The sequence below is a fragment of the Haliotis cracherodii genome, unplaced genomic scaffold (genome assembly GCF_022045235.1).
Source record: "Haliotis cracherodii isolate W230 unplaced genomic scaffold, xgHalCrac1.p SCAF_2, whole genome shotgun sequence".
In the NCBI taxonomy this organism is placed as follows: domain Eukaryota; kingdom Metazoa; phylum Mollusca; class Gastropoda; order Lepetellida; family Haliotidae; genus Haliotis; species Haliotis cracherodii.
The window spans coordinates 69,563,007-69,588,061 of record NW_027266275.1 but is presented as its reverse complement, the minus strand read 5'-3'; the positions used below and the strand labels follow the sequence as shown (position 1 = coordinate 69,588,061).

The window sequence follows — 25,055 nt, the reverse complement described above, 5'->3', positions numbered from 1 at the left end:
GCCCAGAAAATGGACAAATCTCCCACAGGCAAACTCCCTACTGCGTTCCGTTGTCTATATTACAAGTGGAGTAGCGTTGTCTAAAGCTCAGCGGGGTCCTCGGTTTCTGCCGCAGAGTGCATCCCAAGCAGACGATATAAGCAGCAGACGATTATTACACAGCTCGAGCAAGTCACGTGCAAACATACCGTAAAAGGGTGCAGGGTAAGACGGTTGTACGACAGACGAGCAAGGATCAGATTTCAGAGCGAGGCCGGCTTTACATACGGAGCGTGCGCAGTGAAGATTCCTGTTATTCCGGCTTGCTACCGTTCCAGGTCTTTTTGGAGCAAATTGTTATCGGGGGATAGTCAGTAAAAGATTTCAAAGCCAAAATGGTGAGTGGATAACTAACATTTTGCATCGTTTAACCCCTGATTCTATGTGCGTGTTGCTTGTCCGAAGGGTGTTTACACAGACACAGGAGACATGTGAATTCATTCTGGGAGTCGAGAACCACCTCAGCAAAATGTCGAACCGAGACCCTCGCTGATACTTCCATTAATGTCAGGTCATAATAGAGTAGCCCCGATTTGCGCTACATAAGCTACACCTGTAGGTATTGTTTGATGTACTGTACCTGTTTATTGCTACCACCTAACTGTAGATTCCAGCTGCACGCTGCAGACATAACCTCCGACATTTTACCATTCCCATTTCCGTATGTTATCGGAACAAATGTGCGACTTATTACCAAACTTACGCCATACAAAAAGCATATGTCGTTTGTGAATAGTACCGGCGAACGGATGATGTATTGAAAAACACTTTCGTGATTAAAAGCAGAAATATATATCATGAAAAAAGAGTAAGTTGTTAATGTGAAAGCATAAACATTTTGATGTAGATATATATTTGTGTGAAATTTAAACCGAGGCTTTATAAATGCAAAACGGCCCGTACGAAGAACCAGTGTTAATGTTCCTTCTCCTTTATCATCAACGATGAGTCAGAAGTCTTCAGAGCAGCTTCTTCATATCCGTATTTTCTACAAAGCACCACGATCTAAGAAACAGAATCATCCAGTCCCGTTAGCTGCCTGTGTTCTGCTCAACTGTGCAAAGCACCAACCAACCGCATGTGTTGTTTTCTTCAACTCAAGCCAAAGAAAAACAACACGATGTTTTGCTAGGCACTCAACTATTTATAACTTGTTGAAGATATTTATAAACATCGGTCTACTGGGCCGTTAGATCCGCGTCTATTTATAGCATATATCTACGAAGTTGAATCATCAAAGATGCTGACTCTACATTTCCGGTTTCGGACAGATTACTAATGGCAACACATCTGGAAGCCATCACGTGAGATAGCAAAACGGAGGTGGAATGTTTTTAGAATGACCCGTCTCTTGCTATTACGTTTCAGACACCTTTAACTAGCTGTTATATTAGTGGTATAACTGAACGGTTGTGAATGTTCCATGGCTTCAGCTTCGGATAAGACGAACGTGGGTTTAGCCAAACATACAGTTAAAGTGGCTTCAAAATCAAGCATTCGTGATTCACATTAATAACAAAGGAATAACTGTTCAAAGGAATAACCAAATTGTGTGAATAAGAATTTCAACCAAGCCATAGATTTATTTCAGTTAGTGGTTATTGGATATTTTTTTCTGACGCATTGAAATGTTTTGGAACAGACGTTTTGATACAAAACACGTATATTGATCATACCCTAATCTTTCTCATTGTGTGATTTACCTTTCTGGTTAAATGTGCTTTGCTCTATGTTGTTCCCCCTGTCAATTATTTTGCACCAATAAATAATTGTGTATGTTTACTTTTCAGACCGAATTCAAGGTTACCGAAAAACAGTTTAGTGGTGAGTAATAGTTAGGGTTGGATATTCCGAGTACAAATTCATATTTCCAACATCGCAACAAAATGCCCCATGCATTCGACACATGACTAACATAATGCATTACCAATAATCCACTATTCTAGTATGTTCCAGATCTTGAAATGAATTACTCAAATTTATTGTTTTGAGAGCGTTCAGATTTACATCTTTACTGATGTAAGATTCTTCCTTGCATCATGAAATATTTGTTACAATGCCACCATGACCATGAGTGTTTTCATGACCCACATGTGTATGTGGCCTCTGGGTTAGTGTATTCGTTAGAGGCAACGTCATGATCGACATCAAATGAGCCGAGTCCGTTTCTTCTGTTACTTGGGCAGCGGTGAAGTGACATATCATTATTTCCGCATAGACGAAACAGTTAATGCATAGATATGAGGTATATTTGTGTAGGCATAAGCCGGTGTTACGACAATCGTCCATTTGGAATTTCTTTGGAATTTATTCAAACCAAATTAAGTATGCACTTGTATTTGGTGAAACACAATAGAAACATTTTCAACTTATTCTTGCCTGTTCCGTGTACGGTCGGAATGTGCTGTCTTGTGACAGTCACGTGAATGGTATTCAAACTGGTTCCAATACATGGATTCCACCCAATGCGAGTGAAGACGGCTTATCAGGTTGAAGCGATCCGAGTGCATGAGCAGTTTAAGGGCAGTCCATCCTCCTGATCAGTCATTCTAAGTTTAGAATACAACCAACGATCGTCATGAGACGTGGTGATGAGATGTTTATTGTTACTAAGACATCAAGATGGTGTATTTATAACAGTTTAACCCCGGAATTTTCTCGTTTTGGGCGTCTCCGGGCCCTACAACTATTTATGGTCACATGGTTCATTAAATGTCATTGACTTTACACCTGTGCAATGCAAATCTTACGAAATGTTAAGCAATGTAAATGTTAATCTAAAAAAGCACCAATCTTACAGTACAATCTTGGTGTAACATAACTACTGCAGTGATACGTAATAACGAACACTTTTGCCGAATGTAACTGTAAGAACATTCCTCTATCAGTTCCATATCCAAAGTCTTCAAACTCCCGCAGAGCTGAGGAAGCCATTCAAATCGCACTCTGATCTTTAGTGACATGACACTTGATAACATCGCCCTTTGTGAACATCCGGATGCCCGTGCAGATCCCTTTGTAGGAATATATCCTCATTGTAAAGCTGGATATTTGATACACAGCCGGTCATCGTGCAGAAAATGGTTCATTGTTCAAAATCAGACTTCGAAAGTAGCACCCCTAAGCATGATAACAGTTATGCAACTTCCAGTAAATGAGATATATTTGCTGTGTGTTTATGATGTCAGTGTTATTGTGTAATTGATATTGTACATATGAATTCCTTGATGACATAGCTTTTATATCCGTTACCGTTATCATAAAAAATAGTTTCTTTGGCTGTTTCAGTCTTACTTCATTATATAAAACAATATTCCCAATAATTTGGAAACCAGATACACTCAATTATTATGTTGTTGTTTTTTCAAAAACAACAACAGTTGAAAAGATAAGATAGATCATGATTATTGCATTTCATTGAAGAACATATGCAATGTAATCAAATTTGCATGTTTTTTAAAGAGAGCCGTCACCAGGAAACACTCTCATACTTATCATGAGGATAATCCTTTCAGGTGAGCAATTTGACATAAAGTGGTAGAAATCAGTATTCATGAAATTAATAAGTATAATCATGTATGAATAAAAGTAAGTTTACAAGTGAATACAAAAGCAATGAAGCACAATAAAATACTAAAACGCATAACTGTACTGTTCCATATTTACTTCAGGATCAACTTATATAGTAAGTCATAAACCTTGAAATGTTTGGAGTAAAGATGGACTATCTTTGTAGATATCAGTTCCTTGTCCTTAAAACACGACGTATGGAGGATATAGTACTCAACTTTTGAAAGGGATGTTTTTTATTATTATTTTAAGATACACAAATCGGATAGCCCCTTAATAAAGGTAATAGTGTGATCAAAGTTTGGTTAGCGCCTATAATTACCCACCTCTACTCTAAAAGGGTAGTATTAGCGTATTTCAAATTACCACCCGTTACTGTCTAAGCATTGTTAGTATGGACGTAGCGTATACATTAATCAACAGTAAATAATAATGGGAATGATGTTGATAAAAAGGATGATGTTGATAAAAAGGATGATGATGATGATGATGATGATGATGATGATGATGATGACATTTTCGAATTCTATTTTAAACAAAAATATATTTGGTTACAAGCAATATCAATAAAGTAAATATGAATACGTAACTTTAATGCCTTTCAAAGAATCAAATCATCAAACGCTTTGTGTTGACCCGTTAATTGCCCTTACGTACACAAAAGGACATGTTAGAATTTAGAACAAGAAAACTGAATTTTAAGAAGCAATCATTACAAATAGATTCATAAATATTTGTTTTATTCAGCACAACATACTTTGACACGATTTGATTAATTTCTAGCATTCATTCTGTCATTTCGCAATTCTGATAAAATCCCATAACAAACATGATAATGAGAATATGCAGATTATTAATTTATCAACCATCTTCAATACCATTTACCAAACAACAAACCCGAATCCAAACAAACGCTGCCTTTACATGCTCATTAAACAAAGAAAATTGAAAGCACAGTACAAAAGGCCTGACCGGCCTCACAGGACGACAATACAGGTAGCGATGATTTCTTCGGTACATTTTTGCTGTATGAAACCTATGAAAAAATCCTTCTTACACTTTGTGTAAGTGCAAGAAAATACTTAAGATATCATAGATGGTCATCTTAATTGAAAGATTATTTTTAGGGTAAATGTAGGATGGAAACAACACGACTGAAAAAATAGAAGTATGTGTCGTTTCTGAATGAGATGCATATTACGCAAGTTTTTCAGTATGCTGTACACAACTGGTGTAAATACCTTCAATGTTCCGTTCGCATAATGGACCAGGGGTGGTCGGATAGCCTAGTGGTGAAAGCGTTCGCTCGTCACGCCGAAGACCCGGGTTCTATTCCCGACATGGGTACAATGTGTGAAGACCATTTCTGGTGTCCCCCTCCGTGAAATTGCTGGAATATAGCTAAAAGCGGCGTAAAACCATACTCACTCACTCACTCACTCACTCACTCATAATGGACCAAAAGTGACCTATTGGTATTGAAGTTTGGCCTTGAAGAAACATGTTTCTTCAGAGGTTGTTTTCCTTTAAAACAAACGTCCATTGTTACTATTGGAGCTTGATGGTAATCATTGCAGTGTGAAGCTTTACGCGGGTCTAAAGAGACACTCTAGACTAACATTTAGTCTCTGAAATCTTATATTACACAATATCCTTCTTGACTCTAAAAATAAAAAAAATCCCTATGCTGATTTCAGAATAGAGCTAGCTTGAGCTGGCTAGACTTGCTTTTGAATGCATTTCTAGATTATTATTTTTTCATAAAATAAATATATTCCACGGTCATGGTGCAGGACTAGAGACACTCCTATGAGTTAAACTATTATATTGACATCACGCTGTTGTTGTTGCAGTTGATTCTGAGCCAGGAATTCACTGGCCATTCTAAACTAACGGTAAACAAGTAAATCTTACGCATACATAGGTCATTATGCAAAGTCAACCATAACATGGTTTCATTCGAATCTGTTAACTCCCAAGTTGCTCGCCATGTGCATATGCATTTTGTAACAAGCAGCTGAACGCTACCACTCTTATTCAGTGTCAAGTACAGCTAATTCATCATGGGTGGGTGGATGTGGGGGAGATTGGTGAAACATGTTCCATGCGAGTAACATTTTGCATGACCCTTTAATAGATGACAGCCCCTTTATAACGTTCAAATGTATATCATTATCAAAGAAAATCATACCAGAATTGAAACGACAAGACATCTGTTTTGTCTTGCACTTCATGAAAACAAGAATAAATATTTGAAAAGATATTATCCCTTAAAAACTAATAACCTAATAGTAATTACGCAATGTCATGAAATACCACGCAGACTGCAATTCTGCTTGTTTCGATAAGATGTTGGTAATTTTGAAATGAATGTATTCTTTATCCTTAAGGGGATATAAGCGTCATACTATATGTCTGTTTCCGAAGCATACAATCTGTTCCCATTTTTGGAGCATTGTTAGCATGTGCAGGCAGTTGCTCAGAACACAGATGTTTCCCAATGCAGTAATCTCTCTGCAGGACACATCATCTCTAGTTACATCCAACTGTAATACGTGGGTACTATTGCTGACTGTGACGTCAAAGAACATTTAATCATTCATTGTCAGCAAAACGTGACAAGTAGAGTAAAGTCAAAGGTTAAAGTAAACAAAGGCCCTGAAATGGTTCCACTGAATCTTCGTAAAGGGTTTTGTGGCAATGCACGTATTACACATCTACTGACTTCACGATGACATGACATCCTTCGGAACATTGTCAGCAGTGTGTGTGTGTGTGTGTGTGTGTGTCTGTGTGTGTGTGTCTGTGTGTGTCTGTGTGTGTCTTTGTCTGTGTTCACGCAGGGTCTACAGATAAAGTGGAAATTCTACAGACCAAAAGATTGTTCTTTGAGATAAAGTCAAATTTTCCTAACGAGGGGTTAAACTCAATGTTTAATCTTTCAAATTGATACATTGATTGTGGTTTTCAATTTCAGATTGACCATTATTAAGTACTTAACCAGTGACTTAAGTACTTAACCAGTGATTTTCAGCAAAGTGGTAAATAGTTGAACTGGACGCCGTAACGGTAATAAATTTAATTTCAGTGTATATATCCCTACTTCTCATTAATAGGACATCAAGGTCTATATGTCGTGTATTCTTATTATCCTTCACGTAAGTTTCATGATAAACTGTGTCTGCTGGAGTATATATAAAACACATCTCCTCGGGAAATATAAATCTGTTAAACCAGATATCAGTGCTACCTTTAACTGTTGGATCTGGCAGTCTGTATGGCCAAACCCTTGGGAGTATTTACCGAGCACTAGATACGCTAAGTAAATAGTATAACTTTCTGGCTACACAGCTGTTCATGTATTCCTGAGAGAGTTAGCAAGGCAGACATTCCAGGATATGCATCACAGGTATTATTAGCGGTAGCTTCTGCCCCTTGACATCTGGGATTAAACGTACCGGAATTCTTACATATGTTAGAGGGGCAAGAGTTCACAATACGCTGGTTCTTGTTGCAGCGTAATGCAGGCATTGGTAGCCGGAATTGTCGGACGTTGGGAAATATTATTTCAACAGAAATAGGACAATGTTTGGTTTTAAATTTCATGGATATTGTAAGAGCGAGTTTTCGCCGCTTGTAGCAATACTCCTGTCAAATCGTGAGTTACTCAATCGCCATTTTAAAATAGGGAATGTTAGCAATCACTATTTATATGAACATGCATAAAAGGTACAGATGTACTTATTTCGATGGAAAATTGTATTTAAGAAACAAAACAGTGAGTGAGTGAATATGGTTTTACGCCGCTTTTAGCAATATTCCAGCAATATCACGGCGGGGGACACCAGAAATGGGCTTCACACATTGTACCCATGTCGGGAATCGAACCCGGGTCTTCGGCGTGACGAGCGAACGCTTTCACCACTAGGCAAATCATGCGTGGGAGTTGTTTATCGTAAATAAAACTCTGCAGGGAGAATAAGCCATGTGGGGCACAGCCCCGAGTGAATAATTCTCCCTGCAGTGTTTTATTGTACGATAAACAACGACCGAGTCGTTTATTTCTTATATGAGACATCAACATTATGAACATCGTCTTTAAGGATGACGATAAATTGTACAAGCTACAAAAATATTCACCCGTATTTAAATAATGATGACTCCCTCAATCGAATCTGACCTCGGCAATGTCGGATAAGTCAATTTTATGCACACGTGTGTACATCCCGCATATTCCCACAATCCTCACTTCGATTACCTGTATCTGTTCTCCTGGAACCGATTGTCAGATCTCTCCCGCTTTGGGACGTGCAGGTTGTTTGTGACCCGTGAAGATCCGGGGTAGAATAGGTCTTAAGCAACTCATGCTTGCCGTAAAAGGCGATTATGCTTGTCGTAAAAGGCGACTAACGGGATCGGGTGGTCAGGCTCGCTTACTTGTTTGATAAATGTCATCGATCCCAATTGCGTGGATCGATGCTCAGGATATCAATCACCGGATTGTGTGGTCCAGACTCGATTATTTACAGACCCCCGTCATATAGCTGGAATATTCCTGAGTGCGGCGTAAAACAACAGACCAACCAACCAATTGTATTATGTATGTGTCTGCCACGTGGGTATTGGCTGGCGAAGAACAAGTGCCAAATACGCAATGCTTGTCATAAGAGCCAGAAGGTAAAAATGTGTGACCTAGCTGAATGACAAAGGGACCTGATCCGACAAACATGTTGCTTATTGCATGAGCAACGACCCTAACACTCGTGTTACGATGACACATGACGGTACGCACTGTGACCAAATATACCGCCTCATGTTAACTTGGCTCTGGCAAGGCATGGGCAGCCTTGCACTCAGGCTGTACCGAATGATGGATGGTGTAGTAATTATATTCTCATAAAAGGCAAGTTTGGACATCGGGACAACTTGTAATCGAGGAATTATGGTTTAAACTAGTAATTATTTCCTCAGACATTTGAGCAAGTCTAACCTTGGGTGTTCCCAATAATACCCACAGTATTCATCAAATCCAACATTAAAAGGCGAGATATGATAGAGACTTTTTCCTGCCGTCTATGTTTTATACATTCGAAAACACTTTGAATAATTACAATGTTCAAATGAATGGCAATAAGAATATTTTGTTTAATGACATATTTACATTTGTGAACTTCCAGCAACATTAAGTACAAGATTAAGGCAGAAATGCATGAAAAGGATGACGTTTTTATTTTTCTAGGGAAACTAACTACTAAGAAGACCTTGATCCAAGGTGAAATTGTTAACCAAATGGCATGTACGTACATCTCCAGAATACATCCGCTTGTGTCAAGGACTTGTTGTAAGAACTAAAACATATGCTTTAAAAACGAACCCCCTTTTTCAAACATTGCAGTAATACCCCTGGATTTGATGGCGTGTGTGTTACCACTGACTGTCACTCGCGTACATCGTTTCAGAGTTTAGTACATGCAATTTTGTGACGATGCATTTCAAATTATGAAATCTCATTTCCTCATTTCTTGGATAATTCAAATCAGGAGCGCAAATACAACATGGAGCACTGGGATTAAAAACAAAACCAAACAAGCAAAAACATGTTCCAACTATTCATAAAATAATAAACCCAGTCTGGATGTCCCTTTCCCCGTGACTCGAGACGAGGAACGATTGTTATGTTAATATTTAAAATAATATATTATATAGCTTGGATGGTGCAACAAACGCAATGCCTTATATCCACATCGGCTACGTGTACATTACAAGGTTACGTTTGTACCAGAGGATGTAAGTTATCTCTGTCTAGATAGGCGCCTGTGAGACAGCCAATGTCTTCATGAATGCCAGCAGTGTTCGAAAAAAGAAGAAACACGTAAACGATAAGACACACGCGTGGATATGTGGCTTTTTATTTTACGCCTTTTGCACACCGCCTCGATGACCTGCTTGATCAGATAGATCGATCTTGTTTTTGTACTTGTTATGTTTTTCTTGTATTTTGTTTTTTTCCTCACGTGACGAAGTAAGCATTTCGGAAAATAGCATCACCGGTCACGTCACTAATTTCTCCTTCCCGTGATATACCGTCAGCAGACATGATAAACGTATTTTTACAGACCAATCATATAACAAATTAACAAGATAAAATACCCATCGAAGCAGCCAATGCAAATCAAACAGATCTTTTACATGTATTTCACCACGTTTCATTCCACGAGTATAAATCGTAATTGGCAAGAGCCTCAGAAAGTAGACCGCCTTGCATTTGTAATAGCGATCTGAACTTGCCAGGATGAAAGCTAATTTGGACGTGTGCCATACAATGACAAGTCAAATATGCGTGAGAGATAAAGCTCTTTCTATGCCATGTACTTTAGTCCAAAACACATTGGTGATTCTGCAGGGGTAGACAGATAGAGAAGCAAAGGATGGATCGTTTGAAATTGGTCTTTATTAGGCTCAACATGGGTACGAGAAGATAATCGTTGCAGACTACCTCGCTGCAACCAGTGGTGGCCGCCGTGATGTATGTGATGGTTTTACAGTGTGGAATGTGTGATGAATGTGTATGCGCAAAGCAACACGTCTCAGTGGTATAGATACATGTATATGCACCTACATGACCTTGGACACACACTGTTTCATTAGTATGTTATACTTCATTGTCAGAAGTAACTTATGTTTATGGATACGACTATACTTGTTAGAATCTTTGTTAGACTGTTGTATGAAGATATAGAGCTTTGGCTTTGACAGCTTGGCTTGAGACGGAGATTCATGGTGGTAATTAGGGAACAAACATTTGATTTTCAGGGCTCGGGGTGTGCCAGGGGACTTTGGTTCAGATCATTTGAAAGGTTTTGAGCTCAACTATTTTTTTCCAACATAAACAGGAGCTTAATTATAGATATGTTTTAGACGCACTTAAGATAAAATTCTTTTCATTTTGTTTGAAGATTTAAAGCGCGCCGATGATGAATTGGGTTGAGAATAACCACGTGTGTTATTATTTTTATTTATTTTGTGTTCTTCACTCAAGTTATGATGTACTGTTTGCTTTCTTCATCACTCATGCGAAATGTCAAAATGACTGTTGTTTTAATGTGATATCTTTCTCTCTCCCAATGCAACAAAACGGCTTCACACGACACTGTTCTGGTCTGACTTGACAGATGGTTTGTTGCTTACACAGCTAGAAGACAGTTGAATGTCAATCGATACATTCCATGTTATACTTATCATCAAGTTTCAAATAGGAATGCATTTATTTGATCGCAGTAGAGGCTATGAATGTTCATTAGCTTATATCAAAATAGAATCGGCATGGACACAATAAAAGAAGCGGCGGAACCCTTTTATTAGTCTAAAACAGAGTCGACAGTACGATTCTAACTGTATCATCTGCATATGTTTTTGATTTGTTTTTTTGGTCTGTTGTTTTACGCCGCACTCAGCAATATTCCAGCTATATGACGGCGGTCTGTAAATAATCGAGTCTGGACCGCACAATCCAGTGATTGATATCATGAGCATCGATCCACGCAATTGGGATACGATGACATGCATCAACCAAGTCAGCGAGCCTGACCACTCGATCCCGTTAGTCGCCTCTTATGACAAGCATAGTCACCTTTTACGGCAAGATATGTTTATGATTCACTATCAAATAGTGATATGATATCAGTTGTTCACAAAAAGGTGAGCGTATCTTGTCCCGCCGGTGGCACAGGTCATAAACATTATGCAAAGGCAAGTCAATTGTTCACCTGATAAAAAACACGTGAATATATATTACAACTCAAAAAGTGGAATTGCATCTGGCATCATTTTTGGCACTAATGAGTTGGAAATGTCATCCTCGTCTCTATAACAGTGTCTGAAAGCTTTATTGAGGCCCAGAATGTTACAACCTTGATCTAACAACTTTTGAGCAAGAGTGATATGACGCTCTATCAAATATTCGTAGAAAGAGCATGCGAAACGTAGACAGCAAGTCACACCGCTTGTGGAGAGAATTCTGTAAGGCTGTTACTACTCTGTGTTGTTTTTAATTCACGTATTTGAGCAATTCGGTATGATGACAGCCATTGTATAGTGGAAAGAATTTCTCCACGACGACAAAAACAATTATTTTATCAACATGAATTCTGTTCTCAACTCTGTGCATATGATATACTTGTAGGTTGTAACAGTCAGTCAGTAACATGTGGTAGCTTGTAGAATGTAGACACACAAGATTTATAACATGTACATGTGTAGTAACTTGTAGGTTGTAGACACTCAAGGTTAGTAAAATCTAGTACATTGTAGGTTGTAGATGTACCAGGTCAATAACATGTAGTAACTTGTAGGTTGTAGACACTCAAGGTTAGTAAAATCTAGTAAATTGTAGGTTGTAGATGTACCAGGTCAATAACATGTAGTAACTTGTAGGTTGTAGACACTCAAGGTTAGTAAAATCTAGTAACTTGTAGGTTGTAGATATACCAGGTTGATAACATTTAGTAACTTGTAGGTTGCAGATTCACAAGGTCAGTAAAATCTAGTAACTTGTAGGTTGTAGATATGCCAGGTCAATAACATGTAGTAACTTGTAGGTTGTAGATTCACAAGGTCAGTAAAATCTAGTAACTTGTAGGTTGTAGATGTACGAGGTCAATAACATGTCGTGACTTGTAGGTTGTAGATTGACAAGGTCAGTAAAATCTAGTAACTTGTAGGTTGTAGATATACCAGGTCAATTACATGTAGATAATTGTAGGTTGTAGACACTCAAGGTCAGTAACATGTAAAACCTTGTAGGTTGTAGATACACAAGGTCAGTAAAATTTAGTAACTAATAGGTTGTAGATGTACCAGGTCAATAACATGTCGTGACTTGTAGGTTGTAGATTCACAAGGTCAGTAACATGTAGGAACTTGTAGGTTATAGACACTCAAGGTTAGTAAAATCTAGTAACTTGTAGGTTGTAGATATACCAGGCCAATAACATGTAGTAACTTGTAGGTTGTAGATACACAAGATAAGTAACATGTATTAACTTGTAGGTTGTAGATATACACAAGGTTAATGACATATTGTAACTTGTAGGTTGTATAGATACACACGGTCAGTAACATCTAGTAACTTGTAGATTGTAGATATACCAGGTTAATAACATGTATTAACTTGTAGGTTGTAAACACTCAAGGTTAGGAACATGTAGTAACTTGTAGGTTGTAGACACTCAAGGTTAGTAACATGTAGTAACTTGTAGGTTGTAGACACTCAAGGTTAGTAACATGTAGTAACTTGTAGGTTGTAGATATACCAGGTTAATAACATTTCATAACTTGTAGGTTGTAGATATACAAGGTCAATAACATGTAGTTACTTGTGGACTGTAGATAGGGGAGGTTAGTAACATGTAGTAACTTGTACGTTGTAGACACTCAATATCAGTTACATCAAGTAACTTGTAGATTGTAGATATATGCAGAAGGAAAGTAAGCCTACAACTAATCTGTGTTTTTGAAGTGTCATTTATGACAGTTTCCTTTCGATATTGGAAATATAAATATTAATGAAAACATTTATCCAACTCTTGACAATATTTATCTTGTGATAGATATCGTCTGAAGTTAAGATGCTGCTAAGCTCAAATGGTGAAGCATCAAACTGGTGTAAGATATAACCGACGAACTATGCGTAATAGAGAGGGCACCCAGTCCATGCCGTGATACACAGCGCTTGTTGACTCTCAAGATGTGTTGCGCTAAATCTGGCGGTGATACCTGGCCCGGCACTAGCAATACACTCATGCTAACCTCATGCAGCTGATCCAGGATTCCCCACACACCAAGTAGTAGGGAAGCAGCTAGACTCGCATAAGTCTCCAAGTAATAAAGTATTAGTTTTAAACCCAATTTCCTAGATTACATAAATATTAAGAACAAGTTGCCCCTATTAAAAACTGAAGTCCTTCCTTGACTTGCCGATTTTAGGACAGAATTACTGAACACCCATGGACTTATCATTCCGTATAGCCTTGGCGCAAGGCTAGTAAACAGCGTGTGAGATATACCACCGCTGGCATATGTAACTGTATTATCAGTTCTGCTGCTTCGCCTGTTAATATGAAGATTGCATCTTCAATATTGGGGTGTTGCTTTTGTCTTGCAAAGATGAACCGGCACCAGATAATATTTATCACGAACATTCGCGGTGTATGTAAACCATCCTTGCCACACTACCTCCCATCTTGTGTTAAATAATGGAAACCACGTGTTGGCAAGAAGAAAAGGGCTTGATTACTTTCCGGGCATATTGACCCAAGGCCAGTTTGGAGTTGTGTCCCTTGACACAGGAAGCTTCCAGATGTTGACACCAGGGGCCTTATAAGGAGGTTGTGTCTCTATCAGGGAATTAGTCCTCGAGGAAATGCCTCGCGTGCTCAGAGACGAAAATAACCAGAGATATATATGCTGGGAAACCAGTTACCTTGGTTACAGGCTGTTAATACCGCATTGAAACGGATTGTTGGGTTACCACGGTGGATAAAGATAGTGTTTTAATGATGAAGCTTGACGGAAACAGTTCTTGTTATCGTCTTGAAGTATGGTATATAGGTTGAAGTGTGTTACAAGCGAGGTTGCATGTACACAATAGACAGTTACAGACATGTGAAACATATTGTATGAACAGATTTGCCGAGGAACAATATTTATGTTCTGCAAAGAAAAGTGTTGATAGGTATAACTGGAGGAGTGTACTAACTTTACCAACTGATAGTTAAATACACATTGCCTTGTGTTGATGTGCCGACCAGTAGGTATTTGGAGTCCCTTAAATATTAGAATATCAATCTTGCATGTAATTACTTATTACAAGCCTCAATTGACGATGTCACATAGTACCACTCACATAGGTATATAACTGCATCCGTGGTCTAGTGGATAGGGCGAATGCTCGGAAGGTCAGTGGTTCGATCCTCTGGCCGCGTCATATGAAAATATGGTACAAAAGTTGTCACCCTGCGTCGCGCTCGTTACGTGGATTAAACAAGAACTGGTCGGCTCGGAGTCAGTATTATATGCCATGCTCTATGTTAAACTGCGGCATGGTATCTCAGCGAGCTGGCACTACAACACTGGCATGCACGCGCTATGTAAGTGCAATAATATTGAACGCAACGTTAAACCGCATTTCACATCATCTCATAGATGTACAGACGATACTTGCATTTCTTTCCATACCATGTATTCGAACATGCATTGCTTGTGATGATGCGATGTTAATACGCGTAAATTTGTTAACCATATATATATTGTGTATCCCATTCCCTAGTCTGTCTTACAGACCCTGATACAAATATATATCAAATACAGCCCATGCAAGTCTATAGTGTTTGGCAAGTCTAGATCACTGCAGTATCTGAAAATGAAGAGAGTCACTGGGCTCCTTTGTATTATATTTTTATTAAGATAACTGAACAACTGTTTTTATGTACGATATGTTCATTTCAGAGACTAGATTTTAGTCTACCCATTCCCCTGTACTTTTAAGAAGGTAGTATTTATGTCATGTGGTATAATGTTACATTGTCTCATGCACGTTTACGACAGTGAGACAACTCACATGTAGTTATACAGGAGAAAATTCACCTTTGGGACGCCTGTGCCCCGTACTTGTGGGAAGGGGCTACTGTAGATACTCTGGTGATTGCAATGCGTACAGCTCTTTTTGTGTTGCTGTGTGTCATCGTGTATTTACAGGTAGTCGTGGTGTTGCTGTAATATTCCTAACTGCACTCTAACAACTTATATTATCATTCTGATGTACTCAATTTCTTTGTCGCCCGTAACCCCGTGAGGACTCCAAGTTAAGCTACGTTCCCAGCAGCCATTGGTAGTCGTGAGGGGCGAGTGAATGGTTTGTCCAGACTCGATGACTTGGTTGACCGCGTGCGTGTCATCGAAACGTGATTGGTCGCAATATCAATCACTAGATTGCCTGATCCAGACTTTTCTAAATAAATAAACAAACAATATAGTGATTCGGAACAAACACACAATAAAACGGCTTTACACACTGTTCAATTAATAACAGAAACACATGGTTTGTAAATATGCATGAAAAATATATTCATATGTGAAAAGATTCAGTTACAGAAAGTAATTATATGAACGCCCCTGTATATATTACTTAGTCTGTATGTTCCTTTCATGAACTGTTCCCCGAGAACGTCCATTGCGGCGGAGTGTGTACTTCCGTCATGTGAGACTGTATAATGTGATACACATGTGGTACCAACGCACCGCGTGAGGTAAAGTAAATACTAAAATCTTGCACAATCAGCAGTTTCCGGTAACCAAATCAGAATGGAGAGAAAACATTTTCATATTGCTTCATTTAGTTTACCTAGGTCTATTTTAACGTAGGTGTAAATATTCAACCTAATGTAGATGAATAAAATCCCACTAAATGATCCTTTTTTCCAGAATTGTGTGTTTTGTGTTTCGTTCAACGGTTCATGAACATTACATCATGATAAGATGACGTTGACCAATTTCATTTCATTTGAGACACAATACAGTTTTCCCAATAAAAATTATATGCCCCCTCACTTTCAGTTTGAAAATGAATATCCCCCAAATCATGTAAATAGTTCCACGCAACCATAGTTTGAACAACATTTTTGTAACCGAGACATTTCTTAGATATTAGATAGAGATAAGCAGACTTTTATAAGTATACACAAAATGCCGGGCGTATTGCGTTGTTCGTGCAAATGGGGCCCGTATTAACGAAGGATAGGATCGCCTAGTCTAAAACCAATACCTCTTTAGATGTCCTTCAACATTTAGCTGACAAGAGGTGATATGATCGAAATATTGTCAAAGAGGCGTTGACCCCAACTCACTCAATCCCTCAATTAATGCGTTTCAACTCCTGTCTTCCAGATGCTGCACAAACATTCGCTCTCTTCGACAAGAAAGGTCGCGGTAGTGTATCAACGAAAGACATTGGCAGTGTGTTCAAAGGGCTAGGACTTCAGGTAGATGAAGAGACGTTGAAGGGCTGGACGGATGACCTGGACGAGGAAGGTGAGCATTGGTATTGTCATGTCGGATGTTTACGTCATACATGCTGGCCGGTGACCGTGAAAACATTTGTGGGGTCTCCTGTTCTTGGTTTGGTATCAGGATTCAACAATTTTATGATTCCTGGTTTCAGAGCACTGTTTATACATTTGTCTAATTCGCTGTGCAGAGTCGGGGGTGGTCAGGTAGACAAGTGGTTAAAGCATTCGCTCAACACGCCAAGGCCCGGGTTCGATTCCCGACATGGGTACAATGTGTGAAGCCCATTACTGGTGTCCCCGTCGTGATATTGCTAGAATATTGCCAAAGGCGGCGTAAAACCACACTCACTCACTGTGCAGAGTTGCGCCCCTTAGTTGTAACCAAATCCGTCGATTGTTGGTTCAAATCCCAGATTCCTAATGATAATGGCCATTGGTCTGTCAGCACCATACCCATGTACTCTTGTGATACCAAAATGGTATACGTCTAAGACCTGCATTACAACCCTTATAAACTTGACATGCCGTTTTATGACCAAAATATTTTGGTTCATATCAATATCTAGAATGTTATTATGCCATTTTGTCTATCATTGTAATGTATTATGAGAGAAAATATAAAGCCTGTTCTGTTTTTAATAATATCTATATACATGCAACGTTGAGGGGTGGCTCAGTTGGCGTAAATACATAATAGCTGTGGAATATCGTGTCCTTTAGTGATGCTAGAATTCTCACGTCCTGGGTTCGAATCCCAAGTTCACCCATTGGACTTGTGAAAACTATATAACATGCTCGTGGATTTCAGTAAAGGGGTGAACACGGACGGCAAGCGCATGCACGCAAGGACGCACACTCCCTGATATAACTGGGGCGGTCGGGTAGCCTAGTGGTTAAAGCGTTCGCTCGTCACGCCGAAGACCCGGGTTCGATTCCCGACATGGGTACAATGTGTGAAGCCCATTTCAGTTGCCCCCCGCCGTGATATTGCTGGAACATTGCTAAAAGCGGCGTAAAACTATACTCACTCACTCCTGATATAACTGACACAGTGTTCAAAGAGGCGTTAAACCCGCTGTTAACACTTACTGTCTTTCTCTTTGTTTTCAATGCCACAATAGTCGTAAGAAATACTGGTCCAATGAAGAAAACTGGAAATGGAAACTTATGATGATTTTTAATACCGAGACTGATGTTTTGAATACACGACGCCAATTTAGTGCATTAATTCCGTCAATATTTGCAAACACTTAATATTTGCATACATTTATGTATAGCGAGATTCCCTCGAGAGATGCTAGTTATACAGGTATAGTGAAACAAACACTACAGCACATACAACTCTTTAAGATGAATTTGAAACGACATCTTCAAAATGTCATTATTACATTAAAGTACTTTGTGTATCCAATTACCTCACATTAGACAGAGACAAACAGTTTAGGGTAAGTAAGTAGACGAAATAATCATTATCAGCAGACCCTTGAAGATCCGGGAAGAGAATAGGTCATCAGCAATCCATGCTTGTCGTAAGACGCGACCAATGGGATCGGGTGGTCAGACTTGCCGACTTGGTTGATACATGTCATTGTATTCCAATTGCGTGGATCGATGCTCATGATATCAATCACTGGATTGTCTGGTCCAAACTCGGATTATTTACAGTCCGCTGTCATAAAGCTGGAATATTGTTGAGTGTGGCGTTAAACAACAAACAAACAAACAAACAAACAAAAACAAAATCAATTACCAGTAAGGCTAACCTGCATGTACACTATGCATTTAAAGATGTGTCCAAGGAATGAGACTCCTTACATTAATGAGAGTAATTATTTTTCAGCAACGGGAGCTATCGATTTCGATCAATTTAAACAGATTTTCGAATTAAAATTGAGGCAAGATGAAGACGAGAGAGAACTCCGAGATGCTTTCCGTGTATTAGACAAGAACCACAAAGGAACGATTGGAGTCGATGACCTGAAGTGGATCCTTAAGAGTTTAGGCGATGACTTGACCGATGAAGAAATTGAGGCCATGATCACAGAGACAGACACAGACGGCAGTGGAACGGTGGACTACGAAGGTATCAGGATCGTAGAATTCTTCGTTTCGAAGTGTTGTCGTATTTCACTGTGATATATACATACATGTACTAGGACCCTGTGAAAATCCGGGTTAGAATTGGTCTTCAGCAACTCATGCTTGTCATAAGAGACGATTGACTGGATCAGATGGTCAGGCTCGCTGACTTGGTTGATGTATGTCATCATCGTATCCAATTGCGTGGATCGATGTTCGTGATGTTAATCACTGGATTGTCTGGTCCAGACAAGGTTATTTACAGACCGCCGTCATATAGCTGGAATATTGCGGAGTGCGGCGTTAAACAACAAACAAAGAAACACAAACTGCGTGTCATTCAAGCCGTAAGAAACAGGTTTAGGTTGGTCTGGTTTTTTAAATTTATTGCCGCCGCCCGTGGTTGTCTTCTCATTTTAAGAACGGAAAATATGTGTTTTGGAACAAATGTAACGAGCAGGTCGGAGATTCCCTTATGCCAATTCTCACGAACACCCTGTCTGATAACGCTCTGAAAGGTAATGATTATTCCATCCGTGAACGTGGTATGTAACCTCTCTAGGTTTTGGTCCTGTGTAGAAGACGACCTTCTGGCAACATGCATTGGGGAAGGTTTCGCTAAGGTCATTGTAAAAAGTTATTTACCTTTGTCGCTTATGAAGGTATTTTGTCTTTTAAAACCCAAATACGTGATAGTTAGTGACATCTCAAGTTCAAGGTGACAACGCTCTATATTCTGTTTAAGATGCGTTAAGAGGATATGTTAAATTGGCATTTTGAAAACTGGTGCCGAGCAGATTAGTTGGACAGAACGTAATGAAAATGTGTTATACCTGCAGTAGAAGTAGGATTAATAACGTAAGTTTCTTACATTCATCGACCCGTTAAGATCCGGGGTGGAATAGGCCTTCAGCAACCTATGCTTGCCCTGATAGGCGACTATGCTTGTCGTAAGAGGCGACTAACGGGATCGGGTGGTCAGGCTCGCTGACGTGGTTGATAAATGTCATCGATCCCAAATGCGTGGATCGATGCTCATGATATCAATCACTGGATTGTCTGGTCCAGACTTGCATGTTTACAGACCGCCCTCATGAAACTGGAATATTGCCGAGTGCGGCGTTAAACAACAAACAAACAAACAAAACTTACATTCATCACATTGCTGTTTCTGTCCTTCTTCGCACCTTACGGTAGCAATCAGGGATGTTACTGAACTTCTCTTCGCAGCCGCGTTCACTCACACATTTCTTACACAGGCTTTCATGTAACGATGTTGTGGTTGTACTGCTGTGTCTCTATGGAGACAAATGTTCGAGAAATGTTTCCATTAAAAAAGGGGGGAGCGGGGCGTGCATCTGTTTTGCCATGTCGTGGAAACACTGTCCTCTTTCAGAGAAATATTATTGACCTAATGTCAAAAACACTCATGTATGACCATCGTGCGAGCTACAAATTTGTAGTTTCAACATATGCATTACAACTTAATCGCTATGGACAAAGGATATGTAATAAACACTATTTTTGATAACAACTGTGCGATGTCAAACAGGGAAATTTATTAAGTATTTTCAAGCCGAAGGTAGATTGCAATTTTGGTTTTATGTTCACAAATTTACCGCAACTCAATGTATTCACAAAATTCAATTTATGATAATTGTTTATTTTGCAGAAAATAAGAAAGAAATGGATGAACGAAAATGTACATTTATCTCAGTCTAATGAAATTGTTTTCGAATATAAGTGTTTGACAGCCTACCGGAATAGGAAACTTCGGAATGCGCTATGTTATGAACTGTAATCAATGTTACATTACATACATATGATAATTAGATCTGTTTCTGGTCTTAATTAACCAGCATATCCAATGGTTAAGAAACATTGCATTTTATTAATAGGAATAACGTTTGATTTTGATTTAATGATCTGTCATCCTTTTCAGCAGAACAGGAGCAGAAACAGTTTAGCAGATATTGTTATCTCCTTATCAGTTCCTGGCATCCTCCTTATAAGCACCTTTGGTATTCTAAAGTGACCAAATTTATATGCATCGGTTTTGGCATCTTTACAATCTTTTTAACTAAACAAATAACACATACTTATATACTGATGGCCCAATATGAAGATATTGACTTTGACGTGGAATCCCACCCCCCGTGTTTTCGAAAGATCCGATTTTAATCAAATGATATCCCATAATGTTTATCCTTTTGCTTTTTCTATGACCATTTACCCCTCTGGCTTACAGGTGATACATATATTGTGTATTTCTCTGTCCACGTTGCATTTACATTCAAATTATATGCCCTTGATAAAAGCCTCAACTCTTAAGGATCCACTTCCGATCATCGACTCCAGAGGCATTCACAATGAACACAAGGATCCCACTGTATATTGACAATTACCGTTTACATCCAAATCAAACAGAAATATGAGTTATCGCATCTTAAATAACTTTATTTGATGATTTTATTAAAACATATTAGTGTATAAGCATCTTTGTACGCGACCCTGAACTATAAACTCTAACAACATGCCACACATTTTATAGAACGTGTGTGATTTGAATGTAAATTCAACTTGGACCCACTATTAACGTGTTACTGTTCAGAGTAATACTAAATCAACAACAAAATCTAAAATGCAAAATCACAAGGACAATTCCACCTGTATACATACTTTGTGAATTCAATATTTTTTATTCATCTTCTTTTGCAGAATTCAAAAACCTGATGACATCTGCGTGAAAGAGCCAATACAAGACCTGGTTTTGGTTACCTTATGCCACAATCATGTTTCTTCCAAACGGCAGTAATATTTATTAAAAACAATCTTTGACAGCCGCGGAACAGTGGATATTAGACTTCATAATGTCAACACCCCCGTGCAAAGGCCTGAATTTGCACGTGACCCACATTTTCCCTGATTCGATTCGCAAGTCCCCTTCAAGGCGGGCTTCCATTACCATTTGACCTTTTCCCGTCATACAAATTATTTTGTCTTCCTGTTCCGTCTGCACTGCACATGCGCACTAACCGCACGCTTACATCTGTTGTCTTGCGCTGCTCTTCATGTACATAGCTATCCAGCATGCTTTGTAGTACTTCTTGTTGATCTGTTTTCTTCTGTTGTTTCCAGAATTCTATGCGTTGATGAATGATAAATGAAAGGCCCAAGGTTCAACATCTTTGATGGAGGCCCCCCTATCGGTCGTTATCCGCTCAACGGTTTCCAGTAATAAATAAGTCTATTCCAAAACTGACGTCAACTGTTTTCTAACAATATACATTCTCCCAATAGATAATCTGACGAACATACCACCCTAACGACTTATGAACGATAATGTGTACCTTTCTAAGACCCTCTGTTGGCGTGATGTATATTTCAATCTGTGTCAATTTCAATCAATTACCACCTGTTAAGTGTTAATTACCATGTCTGTATATTTGTATCTTCCAGAACTTATTCAGTATGGTGTTGCTAGTCGTGTAATATGTAGTTCATTTCTATTTGTCGGTTTCTTTGCTTTTTGTGCCTGAAATCGCCACAATTTTTTATTTCTTTAATGTCCTAAATCTCATTGGCAGAAAAAACACACACATGCACAGCACTTACTAAAAGCACTTTCCTCATTCAACTTATATCATTACTATTCTGCTATAAATGTCAATTTCTACCAGATGTTCTAAACTTGGTACCGTGTTGACCCAAGACACCAGGACCGTTCACAAATAGTTCAAGGAAAGGATTTGCAGCTTTGAAGATTAGAAAACAGGTTGATGTCTATATATAAACGATATATAATAATCTGTCTGTGAATATCTGATACGAAATAAATCTTTATCCTGAGTTTCTATGCATTTGCTGTGTTTGATATAGAAATAAATCTCCTTTTAATATCTTTAGTAAACAATATCACTTTTAAGAGCAAACTCTCTTTACTCGAACATGGTGTGAAGTAATATATTTCGGCATGTATAACATTATAATATCCCTCACACGAACATTGGCAAATGGGGTAGCCTTGTGGTTGCAGCATTGGTTCATCATGTCCCAGACCCGGGTACAACATGTGAAGCCATAGCTGGAGCCCACATATGGAATATTGCTAAAACCACTCGTAAATTTGTATATAAAAAGAATTCGACATACCCATATCAATTTTAATCTCGAAATGCCATTCAAACACATTGTGTCGGTTTTGGGCATGCAATCCGTGGTTAAGATGTTAAAGGGAGATGACATTGTAGAAGTGTTGATAGATCGCTATATAGATCCAAGCTTACTGTTTGACCTATGTAGAAAAGTGTGAACAATTCCATTGTAGATACATAGCCAACTGCTTGAGTCTGCACAATATACATAGACATACAGGTGTGTGTTTGTTGATTGCTTGGAGCCATTTGAGTCAAGAACCTCAAAGAATATCCCAAATTCGTTTCCAGAAGGATTTGAGAAAATGATGACCATTCATTTCTATATCAAGGGCGACAACTACTTCTCCGTCAAGAGAACACCACGACATTGTTCTGTAATGTAACAACTAAATACATGAGCATCATTTTAAGTATATAAGTACGTCGTACCGCCTGATACCTTCATATAGCATGCGTTATGGGCATTTTACCCGAGATGTGCCTCTCTGTGATACGTACACAGGACCAAAGCGTTTAAGAAAAGGTGAGGTTTGGACAGAAACTACCCAAAATGAAAATTCAGATATCATTTGAACAGTCAGCTGAGAACGCACATTCCGTGTATTCTGAGTTAGTGAGTTAACTGTATCCATCACATCGTTAACACTTCGGTAATGTAGCGACGGCCGTGTGTTCTAGTCAGCGGTAGTGTATCATGCTACATCCACTGCGGACTGACACACACTTTGGTTATGCTTACGTTTGAGTTTATCCTCACATCATGTATATTTCTTTTGTTTTTGATAATATGAATAAATTTTATATATTACCTTTTGCTTGTGTAGAGTCAACCACTTTATTATTTACGGGTTAGGAAATAGATTATCACATTTTTATGAAGAATTGACATGTTATATTGTCATGTCAGGACATCATTTGACATCGGTCGTTCTTAACCTGTAACATAACCTAGAAATATACAATTCTGGCCCAACATATCCTTGGGATAGATGTCAAGCCTTAAACAATTCTATAAGCTTGTTAGTAAACAAACATAAAACATCAAAGCTAGAGATCAATTAGTTTCGATTATCTGCCGAAACTGATTCCATTGCTGTAAAAGCCTTAGTTCTGGTGAAAATGATATGAATGGACCACTGAAAATCAGTGAAGACACCAGGTGTTCGCGAAGGGGTAAGCATGTCCTGCTCTACCAGTAGCCACCTCCACTCACAAAACATGCATAGAAAGTAACACCACACAGCCATAACATGGTGGTACGTAAACAATCGAGTCTTGACCACAGAATCCAGAGATAGTGACTAGATAATCCAATGACTCGAAAGCGCGGTTGCTGATTTTGCTGCAATTAAATTGCTGTTAATTTGGAATTACATCTGCAGCGTACATGTACAGATATTAAAGATTAAGACGAGCTGTTATTCGCCATGCATTGCTTTAAATAGTCTCTGTATACTAATTCCCTTCACCCGAGATTTCAGTGAGAAACAATACACATAAAATTTTGTTTCTATAAAATGGTTCCAGATAAAGAGACAAAAAACGGCATCAATCTTCCCTTTGCCTTTTGCAATATTCCGTCAATATTACGGCGAAGGACATCTGAAAATGGCTTCACACGTTGTACCCATGTGGGGAATCGAACTATGGCCTTTAGCGTAACGAGCGAACGCTTTAACTACAAGGCTACCCAAACGCCCCCGTTATGAACGATGTAGCATTGGAGTAGTATAATATGCCGGTCGGTATTACTCCGCGTTTGTTTACTTTCACAACCTCTGACCATGGTTTACACCCTAATACTTGGATCACTGCAATAAAAGATAAGGTAGCGCGAATACCATTTCAGATGTATAAAGTACACACCCCTTTAATGTCCTGATGTTATAGACATGACTCAACAGTACCATAAACTAGCGATACTTACATCAATGTTAATTACATAAAAATAGCTTTTGAAACTGTCAACTCATCTGACCTGAAAGGATATTGGTTTCCAAGAAATATTTTCTTCCGTGGTGATACCGTCATTGGAAGAAGCATGGTCTAAGTTCATTCAATGTACAGCTCATACTATTTTTAATGTCTAGCAGGTGGTGACCATGTGGGCAAAACCCCTGTTTATTCAAATATATTTTAACATGTA

General features: G+C 38.7%; 1 protein-coding gene across 2 annotated transcripts; it reads left to right on the top strand.

The window, feature by feature from the left end:
- Positions 1-211: 211 nt before the first annotated feature.
- LOC139468425 (troponin C-like) lies at positions 212-23,722 on the top strand. 2 transcript variants are annotated; one of them, XM_071250383.1, is made up of 5 exons: positions 212-377; positions 1,830-1,863; positions 16,552-16,695; positions 18,514-18,756; positions 21,471-23,722. In XM_071250383.1, exons 1-5 carry the CDS (start codon positions 375-377, stop codon positions 21,497-21,499), a joined length of 453 nt encoding a protein of 150 aa, XP_071106484.1. In that variant the 5' UTR covers positions 212-374; the 3' UTR covers positions 21,500-23,722. The 2 variants fall into 2 exon arrangements, with proteins under 2 accessions (XP_071106484.1, XP_071106483.1); XM_071250382.1 differs by lacking the exon at positions 212-377 and adding an exon at positions 1,448-1,489.
- The last annotated feature ends 1,333 nt before the right edge of the window (positions 23,723-25,055 follow it).

What these genes read in the sequence shown, in the direction of transcription:
- LOC139468425 (XM_071250382.1), top strand. Translation starts at nt 1,463, where the DNA reads ATGGCTTCAGCTTCGGATAAGACGAAC. An exon ending in TACCGAAAAACAGTTTAGTG is followed by an intron (nt 1,864 to 16,551) that starts GTGAGTAATAGT and finishes CCTGTCTTCCAG; the next exon opens with ATGCTGCACAAACATTCGCT. An exon ending in GGATGACCTGGACGAGGAAG is followed by an intron (nt 16,696 to 18,513) that starts GTGAGCATTGGT and finishes ATTATTTTTCAG; the next exon opens with CAACGGGAGCTATCGATTTC.